Consider the following 14,098-nt stretch of genomic DNA (forward strand, 5'->3'; position numbering starts at 1 on the left):
ATTCTAGTACTAGGACTGTTTATCCATTTTTGCTCATCCATTTTTTAACCATTTGTATATCAATGAACATTTCTGGAATCTAGATTTTTAGTTTAATTTTTTGTTACACTCTTCGGGTTTGAATTTGTTTTTTAATGCCCTAAAAGTGTGGAAGATTTCCTAACCCGAAGGTTTCCGCAAAATAGCAATTTGACATTTGTATTCGATTGATAAGTCGTCACATATTCAGCGACACAGCATAAATAAATTCGGGCTGACTATCATGACACCATATTCAGTTTTCCTTTCAATGGCCGCCAGAACATAACTGGTTCACAGATCAGTCAGATATTTGGGTACGTTCTTTCGGAAGGTCATACTTAACAAGCAACATTTTGGAACTGTGGTTGCAACTTCACGGTTCTTAGCGACTATGTTCTTCAGCTTAAGTTGATCTTGTCTAATTTGTTAACTCAATTTAAATTTGACTGTGAAAGACACAGAAATATTTCAAAATGCAGTCAAAAATTTGTTATTGTTTCGAGCCACAAAAACTATAATATTTAAAAAATCATAAAAAAATTTGAGCGGCTAAACAAAGATACTACAAATATTTGTTAGGATTTCCCTGATTCAAAATTCAAAACGACCATGATTGTGGTTTGTTTAAATTAAATTCTTCTTCTACACTTTTAATAATGTTCAGAAATATCATAAAAAATGTGAGCGGCAACTCAAAGAAAATATTTGTTAGGATTTCCCCGATTTAAAATTCAAAACTGCCTTTATTGCGGTTTTACGTTGTTTAAATTCCTCTTCTACACTTTTAATATTCATAAGACTGTAAAATTAAAGACAAAACTAACTAAACACCAAGTCAATTTACAAAAAAAAAAAATTTGAATACTGAACTGAAGTGGAAAAATGTTAGATGAGAATTGTCGCAAATCATCACTACTAACCGCTGGCTTACTGCTGCGAATGATCGCTGAAAGTGAAAACGCAAAAAAAATTTTTTCAAACAGAAGACGTCATCAGCAAGTAGGTGGTGGCTAATCACGTCTTAGATGATTGATAGCTGCTCGAGAGGTTATTACACTTTGCCCATTTATTTACTTTTCATATTAACAAATAAAGTTTAGCTTTACTCAAGTTAGAGCATCACTGTTACTCATACGGGCGCAGCTCAGAGTTAAAGATGCAATCAGACAAGGAAATCAGGCAAGAAAAATACTTTGCTCTTGATTTTGTTGTCACAAAGTTGTATTTTCTTATTTGAGAACTCAAAAAATATATTGCGGAACATTTTTCACTTTCCAAAATGAAGCTTACTTAGTCTGACTGCAATTATTAGAAAGTCAAACACTTTGGAAAGCTATTTCCGATTTGTTGGCGCCTGCATTAGCCAATTTTCTGGATAGTGCGTTTAAATTGTTCGAATAACCTGGAGAAATAATGCGCTCATTGGAATATGGAAGTAAACCCAATTAAATCAGAGATGATGGTCTTTAGAAGAGTCGGACGATTTTCCCAGGCAGAAAAATGGTGGTTCCAAGGTGAAGAAATTAAATTGGTGGCCGAGTATAAATATCTTGGTGTCATTCTCACCCCCAAAATGGCATTCGGCAAGCACTTAGAAGCCAGAAATACTTCAGCAAAAGCTAATATTAATTGCACATGGAACAATTTTTAGCGAAGCCATTCATTTTATTAAAATCAAAATGGAAGCTGTTCCAAGCGGTATGCAGAGTAATATAAACCTACGCAGCGCAAGTTTGGGGATATGCCTTATTCGATGAAGTAGCCGAATGGGTTGGTGCTTGATTACCATTCGGAATTCACAGAGAGGTCGTTGGTTCGAATCTCGGTGAAAGCAAAATTAATAAAAACATTTTTCTAATAGCGGTCGCCCCTCGGCAGACAATGGCAAACCTCCGAGTGTATTTCTGCCATGAAAAAGCTCCTCATAAAAATATCTGCCGTTCGGAGTCGGCTTGAAACTGTAGGTCCCTCCATTTGTGGAAAAACATCAAGACGCACACCACACATAGGAAGGAGGAGGAGCTCGGCCAAACACCTAACAGAAGTGTACGCGCCAATTATTTATTTTTTTTTTAAATAAACATCCACGTTACTTTATTAAAAGAATCCTCAAACTACCCGAGTTCACTCCGAATTATGCAGTAACATTACAAACTAATTTAGAAGATATCCACATGTATTCTTTAGAGCTACACATGAAGTATATCTGGAAAAGCATTTACAAATATAATTGCAACAGACTCCCACACAAACTAGCACAAGGCATCTTAAGTAAAACTATGTTTTGGCTTAAGGGGTTATACGCAGTTATGAAGCAAGTAAAAGACGGGTTGTCAAGGATTTATCCTGAAGAAACTTCAGAATATTTTAATTTGAAAATTTTTGGCGGTTATAAAAGCATCCTTCAAGAACGTAACAAAATTTTTTATTTATGAAAATGTTGATTATAGAGCGCGCTGCAGGCGATTTCTGGAACCTCCTTTAAAAAAAGACGATTTACGGTGTACATCGTAACTCAGGATTGGATTATCTGAAATCAAAAAACCAAACAAATTTTGTTAATATATTAGATTATCTAGTAATTAATCGTTCGGCTAATCAAAATAGTGAATTTTCACAAAATGGCATACGTTAAAATTTGGCCGTAAATTGATTATAAAATGGAAAATAAGTATCAGATTTACAAAAGGAACGATTAATTACTAGAAAATGTATCTTTAAAGATTGAGTTAAAACGGTTGACCGATCAAACAAGCCGTTTTCGAGATATCGTGTACACCGACTTGAAAAATGCCGTTTTGAAAAAAACACGTTTAAAGTTTCAATACCTACCTTAAAACGTGACGAGGCATCTCTACATATTTATATTAGGTATAACTCCGAAAGTATTGCTTAGATCTACTTCAAATTTCGTGCGTATACTTTTGAATATATGTACATTACAAAAATGCAATAAAAAAAAATCGATTTTTTTGAAAGTCATAACTGCGTATAACCCCTTAAGCATCTGAACGACATGGCAATGGAGTTTGGTCTTAAGTTTGAAGAAAACATTACCGCTACAGACTAGCAAGATCGCTGTGTGCAACTTCTTACCAAAATTAAAATAAAAGATATCATCATGGCAAGGCAAAAAGCACAGTCAAGCGCAACGCGAATTTATAAACATTTAGACTACTCAAAATATAAAATTACAAACATTTAGACTACAAAATATACGATTTCCATATTAAAGAAGATATGCGACTAGCTGACATTACAACAATTTTCAAAGCAAAACATAGTTTACTAAAGCTAAATGCAACCACATATGGAAATACCCAGAAAATATGCACCTTCTCTAATTTAAACGAGAAAGAAGATATGCAGCACTTAAGAAGATGTACGGTACTGAAGGAGATCAGAAGAATATACCTATGCAGCGCAGCTAAATGAAGCAGAAGTAATAAATATACTTAATGGCCACAATTGGAAAAGACTAACTTGCTTTATCTACTCAGCCTTACGCTATAGAGAATTTCTTATTGCAGAGTTTAATTTTTAATTTTTGATTACTACGAAATTTCAAAAACAAAATCATCGCACTCGACCCGCAAATATTTCATCAACGATACCTATTAGAGATTTTTAAACTTTCAGACTTTCCGAATTATTTCCACCCAAGCTATACACAGGTCAGCAGAGTCAGCAGAATCGTGTTCTTCGCTTTTTTTGTATAGTAACCGCAAAAGCGGTCACCTGGATCAGTTCCGCGTTGCTACGTCAACAACTAAAATAGATTTAAGAAAAATAACTTTAAAGAAAAATTAGTACACAAATATTCAATTCACTCTAAACCATTTTATTGATTTTGTGTATTTCGAAAAAATCCGTTGAACGGGGCAGAAGTTGCTACTCTGCAGCGCCAAATGGTGTCGAGTGGCAGCAATGAGCATATTCTACAAACCTTCTCCGTGGAAAAATACATATATATAGACCAATTTTTTTAATAATCGGTCCAGTAGTTTTTGAGTTCATCGAGGACATACAGACAAACATTCATTTTTATATATATAAGTATTAATTTTCCCGCCTTTGACATCGCTTTATCAAATAGACCTACATTTCTTTATTCATTACTATTTATTGAACCTTTCCAAAGAAACTTACTACAGGGTGGGCCATATAGCGTTTGCTTTTTGAACCACCTATTTTTTTGAGAATGGTAACACAAATGGCATGTCAAATGTGTTCCTAATTTACTTAAAGATTTGACATTTACGAAATGGGATGCTATACGCTTGAACGAAATTGGGAAATATTGAAAACCTATTTCCAAAATGGTGAGTATTTTTCTTCTTCCGCGGTTACAGTAAATGGTGAGCGTTACCGTGACATGCTCAACGAGTTTTTGTTTCCAAAAATTGAAGAGGATGACATGGACGACATTTGGTTTCAACAGGACGGTGCAACTTGTCACACTGCCAAAGTTACACTCGAACTTAGGTTAGGTTAGGTTAGGTTATGGTGGTAGTCGGTCTGCACGACCAACTCACTTAGACCTTACAGGTCCGTTGTGATACCACTGTGCTACACGGGAACCTCATTTATCTTCCTTCGTGGAACCATTTCGTGGCTCTTATGAAGCGTAGTATTGATGCCAACCCCACGCCAGACAGTTCTGTAAGAGAATTAAAAAAGTATTTACCTAGACAACCTGCTCTGATTTTAGCTAGGGCTGGACAATTGCACAGGAAGAGCTCAACTGTTTCTTCCTCATCTCTACAACTTCTGCAATATTCATGGGAGAAAACTCCTAGTCTCGAGGAATGCCTGCCAAATAGCCAGTGACCGGTTAAACAAGCCACGACCTTCGAGATATTGTCTCTTGAGAGACTAAGCAATTCCTTTGTTCTTTTCTTGTTTATTTGCGGCCACAGTAGCCTAGCTGTTAGACACGTATCTTCATTTCTCCATGACCTATTGGCCTCTTGAATAAAATGGTTTTTTCTTATTAGTTTACTCGTGGCCATGGGTATTCCAATGGTACTTTTATCACTCAGCAGTTGGAGAGCGGTACCCTTTCTGGCTAACTCATCTGCTTTACAGTTTCCCTCAATATCTCTATGTCCCGGAACCCAAATAAGGCTGACCTTGAATACGTCACTAATATCATTTAGAGCTGCCCGGCATTCCTGTGCAACCTTCGATCTTAGTAAAGCCGCATTCATTGATTTGATGGCCGCCTGGCTATCCGAGAATATATTTATAATCGTTTTTGTTACGGCGTGCGTATTTAGGTATGTAGCCACTTCTTTTATAGCTAGTACCTCTGCCTGATAGACGCTGCAGTAGTCTGGTAGTCGAACGGATAGTTCCAGTCCTAATTCCTTCGAGAAGACTCCGTAGCCAACCTTATCGTCTAGCTTGGAGCCATCTGTTACACTCGAACTTTTGGCTACCGTTTTTGAATTCCGATATCAATTGGCCGCCTCGGAGCTGTGATTTAAGCCCGTTGGACTATTTCTTGTGGGGAGCCGTTAAGGACAAATGCTATGCGAACCATCTAGAGACGATTGATGCTTTAAAACACGAAATCGAAGTTGCCATTCATGAAATTAGAGCCCTAACAATCGAAAATGTGCTTAAAAATTGGGTTGATCAAATGGCCTACTGTAAAGCCAGTTCAATCTTCAAAATAAAAAAAAAAAGTTTGAAAAAATATTGATTAGTTTTTTTATAGCCGATTCAAAAAGCAAATTTTACATGGCCCACCCTATATAAGTTTAAAATCTTATAAACAATGCATTGAATTTCATGTTATTAAAATATTATTTAAATTATGTGATAAACGTATATTCCTTTTGTTTAGGTGATTGGTAAAGATATCATAAGGGATCGCACAATTTTATAGCCTACTAAATTTTAGTACAATGAAGTGTAAGTTTGAGACGGCACAAAACCTTTGTTGGAATTTAATAATATATTTCCCTGACGGTGTTGCCTATTTTCACCGTATGAAGAAAATGTGAATTTGTTATTAAGAGAAAATGCGCAGCGCCATCAAGAAAAAAGGTATAAAAAAAACTACGAGATTTTTTAGCAGCTTTCAACTTGCACTTTATTGTACTACAATTTAAAAAGCTTTAAAATTGCATACCAAATTTTTTTCTAGAAATTCCAACAAAAAAACATGGATTTGGTCTTAAGAGTTTCGGGAAATTTTCCAATTTTTGCATTAAGTTTGAAAATTATATTCATATGCTTTTTGTTAGACAATGAGCCATATGTTTGCGAAAAAAAAATTAAAATTAAAAAAAAATTGTAAAAACTGTTCAAAATATTTTGGTGCTATAAATTTTTCGGGACTGTATTTACACTAAATCGTTTGTGGTTATTTGAATTTTTTACGTACCGAAATACTCCGCAATTGATCTATGGAATTTTCGACTACAGTTTTTATAGTTTATTTTATTTGAATTCGAAGCCGTCCCGAAGTGCATACGACTGCATAAGACCAGCCAGGTTTGATCATTACATTGAAAAGCAAGATCCTATTTTCTAACTTCATCCCATAATTCACTGAAGGATAAATTTTATTTTCTATATTTTTCTTCTTCCAGATGAGCTTTCTGTCTAGAGTCATGCCAAGATATTTGATTTTCTTGTGGAATGGACTTGCTATTTATTTTTAAAGGTGGGTATAAATACACTAACTCTCGTTAGTATTGATTTTCCAAGCACTTAGCCGCAGTTAAAGCATTTCAAAGTGCTCTTACTTGTAGCAATTTAGTTTTAAAAAGTAAAATGGTTAGTTTCAAAAAATTAAGCTGCAAGTCACTTTTTGGTTGCATTCTGTACATGTATTATATGCGCAATTCTTCAGTCTGATGACTGCTTAATACAGGCGGCACTGTTTATAAGAAACTTTCAAATTCTGACCGGAACAACAAAGAGTTTGCTTCAATGGCAATTTTTGTGATGATGATTTAAGTGATCTTTCTGTTGACAAGCTACACAGCACTCGGTTTTTCCTTTAACTCTCGGTTGACTGAGCAGCCGCAAACATAGCGTGAACTGGCTGCGCAGCACTACTACCACAAAGCGGGCTGAGAATTTTAAAATTCCAAAATTGGGTTTTTCTGGCCACTACATACCACCACCATCACATAATAGAGTTCATTTGGCTTGTTGTGTATTAGTAGCAATCATTTGGTTGCTGGCGCCGATGCTATTAGGCACTTGATCTTGACAATGGACACTTCCGCCAATGACAAAATAGCTGCGTAAAAATTTGTTTTCGTCATCAACTGGTTTTGTGGCTCTTCAATTTTGCTGCCACGCGGTGCTACTGCTGCCCGGCAGAATTACTAAACGCATGCGTCCACACATTCGCATAATCAGGTTGTTTAAGTATAAAAAGCAGTGCGCGCACTTGAATCGCAACTCAGTACTCAACTAGCTAAGCAGAGCAACTCATTTCTAGAACTCGACAAGAAGTAAGGAAGCAAACTCAACTAACCAAAAATGGCTGGACATGTAAGTAAAGATCTTTTTTAAAAGGATGTTTCAAAAATTGTACACTAAAATCTTTGTCTCTATTTTATTTTCCACCAGCTCCTCAAAGTCGCACTCATCTGCACTCTTGTTGCTGCCCTACATGCCGCACCTGCACCACAACCAGCCGCTGCTGGCGCTCAGGCGCGTACTTTTGGCGGCCTAGGCTTGGGCGCTGGGTTTGGTCTGGGCATTGGTGGTTATGGTGGTTTAGGAGGTTATGGTGGCTACCCTGGCTACTACCGTGGCTATCCAGGCGGTTATGGCGGCTATTATGGCAGACCCGGTTTCGGTGGTGGCTATTACCCAGGCTATGGTGGCGGATATGGCGGCTATGGCAATTATGGTGGCTCCTTCAGTCAGTCCCAAAGTCAGTCGAACAGCCATAGTGGCTACTACAATGGTGGTTTTGGTAATGGTTTCTTTGGTTAAATAGTTAAAAGCTCTGATAAGTTTAGTTGTAAATAGTTTTAGATATTTTATAAGAACAACTGAGAATTTTTTGTATATACTTATTTTAAAGATAAACAAATTTTTCGTTAAAATTCTTTGGTTTCTAAGTCTCAAGCCTTTACTTTAGTAATATCTATCTACTGGTATGGCTCTGACCTGTTTGAGTGGGAGTCAAAAAAAGCTATTTTGATACCTAGGAATTTGGGGTGATAACTTTGTTTCTATAAATTATAATCACTGTATTAAGCTTTGCATAAATCCAATACGGTTCGGAGAGTGGATAACATATAATGTTTTTGAGGGTTCATACACCCAACAGTTTCTTTGTGCTGTCATAATTCTAAAACTCAGAATGTAGGCTATTTTGTGCTGCCTAATCGCGGCCGCCGTAGCCGAATGGGTTGGTGCGTGATTACCATTCGGAATTCACCGAGAGGTCGTTGGTTCGAATCTCGGTGAAGGCAAAATTAATAAAAACATTTTTCTAATAGCGGTCGCCCCTCGGCAGGCAATGGCAAACCTCCGAGTGTATTTCTGCCATGAAAAAGCTCCTCATAAAAATATCTGCCGTTCGGAGTCGGCTTGAAACTGTAGGTCCCTCCATTTGTGGAACAACATCAAGACGCACACCACAAATAGGAGGAGGAGCTCGGCCAAACACCTAACAGAAGTGTACACGCCAATTATTTATTTTATTTTTAATCGCAGTGGAGAGAATTCAGAAGGTGTGGCCAAGCTCAGACCGTTAACCGACTCTCAATAATTTTGTAGGAATCAGCTGATTAGCTGAGAGTGGTTTGTTTATGACAAACCTTTAGTGCTGATTGGACTTAAATCTACTAAAATATACACATTATTATTAAAGTTCCGCTAGAGTAACGCGGTACCCAAGGTACAACTCGAACTCCTTCTATGATATCGAATATGGTATATAGGTTTGATATAGGCTTGATATCAGATGGCTTTACTGTTAGTATAAATCTTGGGTTACCATAGCCTATATTGTTTTCACGGATCTGAAGATATTTTGCATCTAATACTCGCACTTAACATGGATGAGAAAGTTGATTGCCGTAAAGAAAATATTTTCGAAGAAAATTTAGTTTTTCTTCTGAGATCCGGTTGCAAAAGGGGTCTGATCACTCTAATTGTAACTACCGACTAGGGATTTAGGAACATAATTTCCGCTCAGGGTTTATTGAAAATAACAGAGGTAGGAGAATAATACTGTGATCACGAAGTTAGATGAAATTCTAGATTTAAAATACGCTAGCTCATCAATTCTGACCATCTTTTTTCTTAATTGCTATTACTAAACTAAAATTGCGCACTGCTTTGTGAGAGTAAAAAGTTAATTCAGCGATTTTAACGATGTTTGATTTTGTTGAGCAAAGATAAAAATATTTAATATTGTATGTAGAATGAAATTTCTAAAAAAAATTTACATTAAAAACTATTCAAGGAAGGCAGAGTAGACCTTGAATACGAAGTTCAACCTAGATGGCCATCGAATATAAACTGATAAATAATTCGTTAAAGAAATTAAAAATTAGTTGCTCAAAAATGGTCGATTAAACATTACAAAACTCGAGGCTACTACTATTAACATTTCATTTGGGTCATCTCAAACTACATACTAGGTTGCTCAATAAGTTGTGCGGTTGATAAGAAAAACTCAATTTTATTGTTTGAAATGTACCTTATTATTCAGTATAGTCTCCCTGAGTATCAATACATTTGTTCTAACGAGATTTCAATTTATAAATTTGATCCCTGAAGTGAGAATCTGGAAGGGTTGCAAAATACGCTTCCACAGCTGTTTTGACCTCATCATTTGATGTAAAAATCTTTCCACGCATAATTTTTTTTTAGATCTGGAAAGAGATGGAAGTCACTACGAGCCAAATCTGGTGAATAGAATGGATGCTTCAACAATTCGAAGTTTAATTCATGGAGTTTAGCCATTGTCAAAGGGCTCTTGTGACACGATCTTGGTGAAAAATATTTTTTTTTAGGAATTTTCTTCTTCAGTTGGTCTAAAAGGTCACAATAATATCTGAATATTAGTATTATTTATTGTTTTATCAGTTTGCCAGTAATCCACAAAAAAAATTGTTCGCATCCCAAAAAAACTGATGGTAACACCTTCTTGGCCGATTTCTGGGCGCGAACTCGTTTCGGATCCGAAAGGCCAGAATCACAGCACTCCTTAGCCTCTTCCAAAGTGATGAAGCGACACACAAAATCCTTTTGAAAACACTCAAAATGTAGCTGAGAAAGTCGCATTCGAATGTGTTTTTGTTCCATTGTTAGCGAATGTTGCCGCCGTTTTGGACGTCCATTTCAATTCAGCAACCCATCTTTTTACTATACTAATTGATTGCGAAAAGTCTTTATACACTGTCAACATTCGTTCATAAATTTCCTTTGCTTTTAGACCTTCCAAAATTAAAAATTCAATCACCGCACGATACTTGATTTTTTCCAGTGTAGAAAATACTGTGACACGTGGGTACTAAATGGTTTGTAAACAAAGAATGAATTGACAGATTGAAATGAAACTTCACGTACGCTCATATAAGAGTGTACCAACATAACAAAAAAAAATTAGAATAGTAGCAACGTCCTCTCTTATCGAACCGCAAAACTTATTGAACAACCTGGTATTTTGAGAGATGTTTATTCGCAAACAACAATTTGCACCGCGACAATACGCCAACTAACAATGCGAGCATTTCGCTTAGACGCGATTAAAAAGATAAAACCAATCCGCTGCGTGCGTTGAAGAATGGCATTCCGGAAATCAACTTTAGCAATCGCTTCGAGCATTGGAGAAACTATTGGAATAGATCTGTTGTATTAGGGGTAGGAGAATATGGAAGGTGATGGAATAGATTTAGAAAAATAAATACGTAATTGGTCGGTATGCTTGTATATCACTATGTAAAGATAAAATGCTTCTTATTTTCATGTTCAAATTGCTAAAGTGGACGGTTCCAAAATATTTATATGACCAGCTTCACCTAACAAAATCACTGAGACATAACAGCCTGGTTGTTCCTTAATACAATTCACTTACTTCCAGCCGGCTGTTTTCCGTTAGCGCTGCAAAACTGTGGAACTTTATTCCTGAGCCTGTAAAAAGTGGACTAAATAGAAGCAATTTCAAAAGGACACACATATTTCAGTACAAGGTGGTCACCTTTAATGCGTATTTCCTAAGTGTCTTATCATTGGTATACCTATAGATTCCATCGGGGCTACCTCTGGTGTAGGTGACAAATAATTTGCACGGTAAATGTTGTTAAAGACCTGTCAAATGGCACCGTTCCGTCCTTTGCGGCAACGAATTTGACTAACAGATAAATGGATTTTCTGCTTTTGGGTAGAAAGCACCAGATACGTGCCGTACGTCATGACGGAATGCACAAAAATTAGAAGCTTTTGCCGTAATGCACGTCTGTCGCAAATGACAACTGTTTGAAGAAGAATAACAATTTTGTATCACGATAATTTTTATCAATGGTGATTTCTCTTATATTAAATTAAATACAATAAGTAAATGATAGCTTCGACTTTATTTATTGAAAATAGTCCCCTGTGGCCTCGATACACTGTTTTGCGCGATCTAAAAGCTTTTCGAAAGAGTGTTTCAGGTCATTAACCGGTTTGTCCTTCAGGATGTCGATACAAGCCTTTTGGATGACCTCTACGGACGCAAAACGTTTTCCTTTCATGGCGAAATACAATTTTCCGAGTAGGTAGAAGTCACAGGGAGCCATATCAGACGGTGAGTGATTGATGGTTAAAATGCGATTTCTAGTCAAAAAATCAGTCACAAGAGTGGGTCGATGAGAAGGTGCTTGATCATGGAATAAGTGCCAGCTTCCTCCTTCGCGGTATTCAGGGCGAATTCTATGCAACAAACGCTTCAAAACGCAAAAATAGAAAATTGCATTGACGGTTTGGCCCGTTGGCACGAACTCCTTGTGGACAAAAACAAATGAGCATCGATTTAATATTGGACTTCTTCAAACGCAATTTTTTGGGTAGTGGCTCGTCTGGGGTTCTGAGTAAACTTGTGCAGAATGAAATGTACACAGACCTTTCGTAAGCCCAAATGATCAGTTAAAATGCGATAAATCGATATTTTGAAGATATTCAACTCCGATTCCATGAATTTCAACGATGATTTTGGTTCTTTTTTGATAAATTTACGAACAATTTCGATGGAGTTTTTGTTGACTACTGATTTTAGGCGGCCCGTATGTTCATTGTCATTTATGTCCTCTCAACCATCTGTGAAACGTGTAAAACACTCATGAACTCTGGCACGAGATGGACAATCATCGCCATGAACTTTTTTCATCAATTCCAATGTTTCGGTAGACGTATTACCGATTTTAAAACAAAATTTGATATTAGCTCTTTGTTCGCAAATCATTTTTGTACCGGTGAGACAAACATACTGAGACTTTAGACGCAAGAACTTCGCTTCCATTGAAGCGAAGGTCACCGAGCTTTTAGTGGAAATCAGCTAAGGATGTAATTTCCAACGCACTAACTCATTAAAAAAATGGAGCCATCAAAAACATTTTTATGACGCCAGTCTTGTTTATTTTGTACTTCACCTTGTATTGTGACAGACGTATGAGAATCTTTGGTTCACCGGAATTCTTATGTTGGCCATTATAGAAATATAATATATATAAATTGAGGTGCGCGTCTGTTAAATTCACATAAAGGGTTTTCCAATAACAGGTGTTATTTTGAATAGCCCGCTATTTCGGTAGATGTCACTTTTGAAGCTGTTATTTTTTGATATTTGACAAGAAGAAACTACGACATTAATAAAAATGGAACGATACCCGCTTAAACATCGCATTGAAAGTAATAAAATTCACTACAAAAATTGTGAAAATTTGGCAGAGACGGTTCGTAAAACCCGAACATTTTTGGGTCATCGTGAAGCAGCTTATCGAACCGCAATACAGAAATTGGTGAACAAATTCGAGCTGTTGGGACAAGTTAGTAATGTGAAGAATAAAAGCCGTGCCCGTCGCTCAAGAACAGCTGAAAATATTGCTGTTGTAGCCGAAAGTGTTGAAGAAAACCCAGCTCTGTCCATTCCTCGTCGTTCTTTGTAATTAGGCATTCCACAAACGTCATTATATCGTATTTTAAATAAAGATTTGGGTCTTAAGGCTTATAAAGTCCAGTTAACACAAGAACTCAAGCCGGCCGATCACAACGTCGTGTCTTTGCTGATTGGGTCGTTGAAATGCATAAAAATGATCCGGAATCCCATCGAAACATCATCTTCAGTGATGAGGCCCATTTCCACCTCAGTGGCTTCATCAAAAAGCAAAATTTTCGGATCAGGAGCTCAGAAAATCCAAGAGTTATTGTTGAAAAGCCCCTCTATCCTCAACGTGTGACTGTTTGGTGCGGTTTATGGTCTGGCGGAAACTGGAACGACAGTTACGGTGAATGGATTGCGCTGTCGAGAGATGATTAACGATTTTTTTATGGACGGAATTGGATGGTAATGATCCGGAACGGGAATAACACCTCTTATTGGAAAACCCTTTACATATTTTGTAGTGATCGCTAAAAATTTCAGATATTTAAATAACCGAAAAATTTATCAACAGGTCTTATAGCGTAAGTTGATGCCATCTCAGTTATACGAACTGTTAAGGAATTGTCAAGTGCGGCCTATCGGAAGCCCAGGAAGCATAAGCTCCGAAAATCTAGGTTTTAGGAGGATCCACATTATGCTTTGAAAAATTTTCGGGGTTCGAGGATTCCTAGTTATCCAAATTTCGCGTTAAAGCGAGTCCCCCCGAGGAAAGACCCAAACACAATAGCTCCTTTTCTGCTAAATTCGTATAAATGTCTTGAGTCTTAAAATTTTACTATTTATCTGCGATGGGCCCATTTTTCTGACACACCCCTATCTGACACACCCCTGACAGAGTTCTGCTAACTGTCGAAAACACTTTGTACACAAATACGATCCTCCTTTCCTTAATTACACTTGTACACATACATATCTACATATATTTATAATATATACACAAATGCA

The 14,098-nt window shown here is 36.8% G+C and overlaps 1 protein-coding gene across 1 annotated transcript; it reads left to right on the forward strand.

Moving 5' to 3' along the window:
* Positions 1 to 7,258: 7,258 nt before the first annotated feature.
* On the forward strand, positions 7,259 to 8,131 carry LOC128857583 (uncharacterized). Its single transcript, XM_054093338.1, has 2 exons — positions 7,259 to 7,539; positions 7,618 to 8,131. Exons 1-2 carry the CDS (start codon positions 7,528 to 7,530, stop codon positions 7,987 to 7,989), a joined length of 384 nt encoding a protein of 127 aa, XP_053949313.1. The 5' UTR covers positions 7,259 to 7,527; the 3' UTR covers positions 7,990 to 8,131.
* The last annotated feature ends 5,967 nt before the right edge of the window (positions 8,132 to 14,098 follow it).

The sequence above is a fragment of the Anastrepha ludens genome, chromosome 2, assembly GCF_028408465.1.
Source record: "Anastrepha ludens isolate Willacy chromosome 2, idAnaLude1.1, whole genome shotgun sequence".
Taxonomy (NCBI): Eukaryota; Metazoa; Arthropoda; class Insecta; order Diptera; family Tephritidae; genus Anastrepha; species Anastrepha ludens.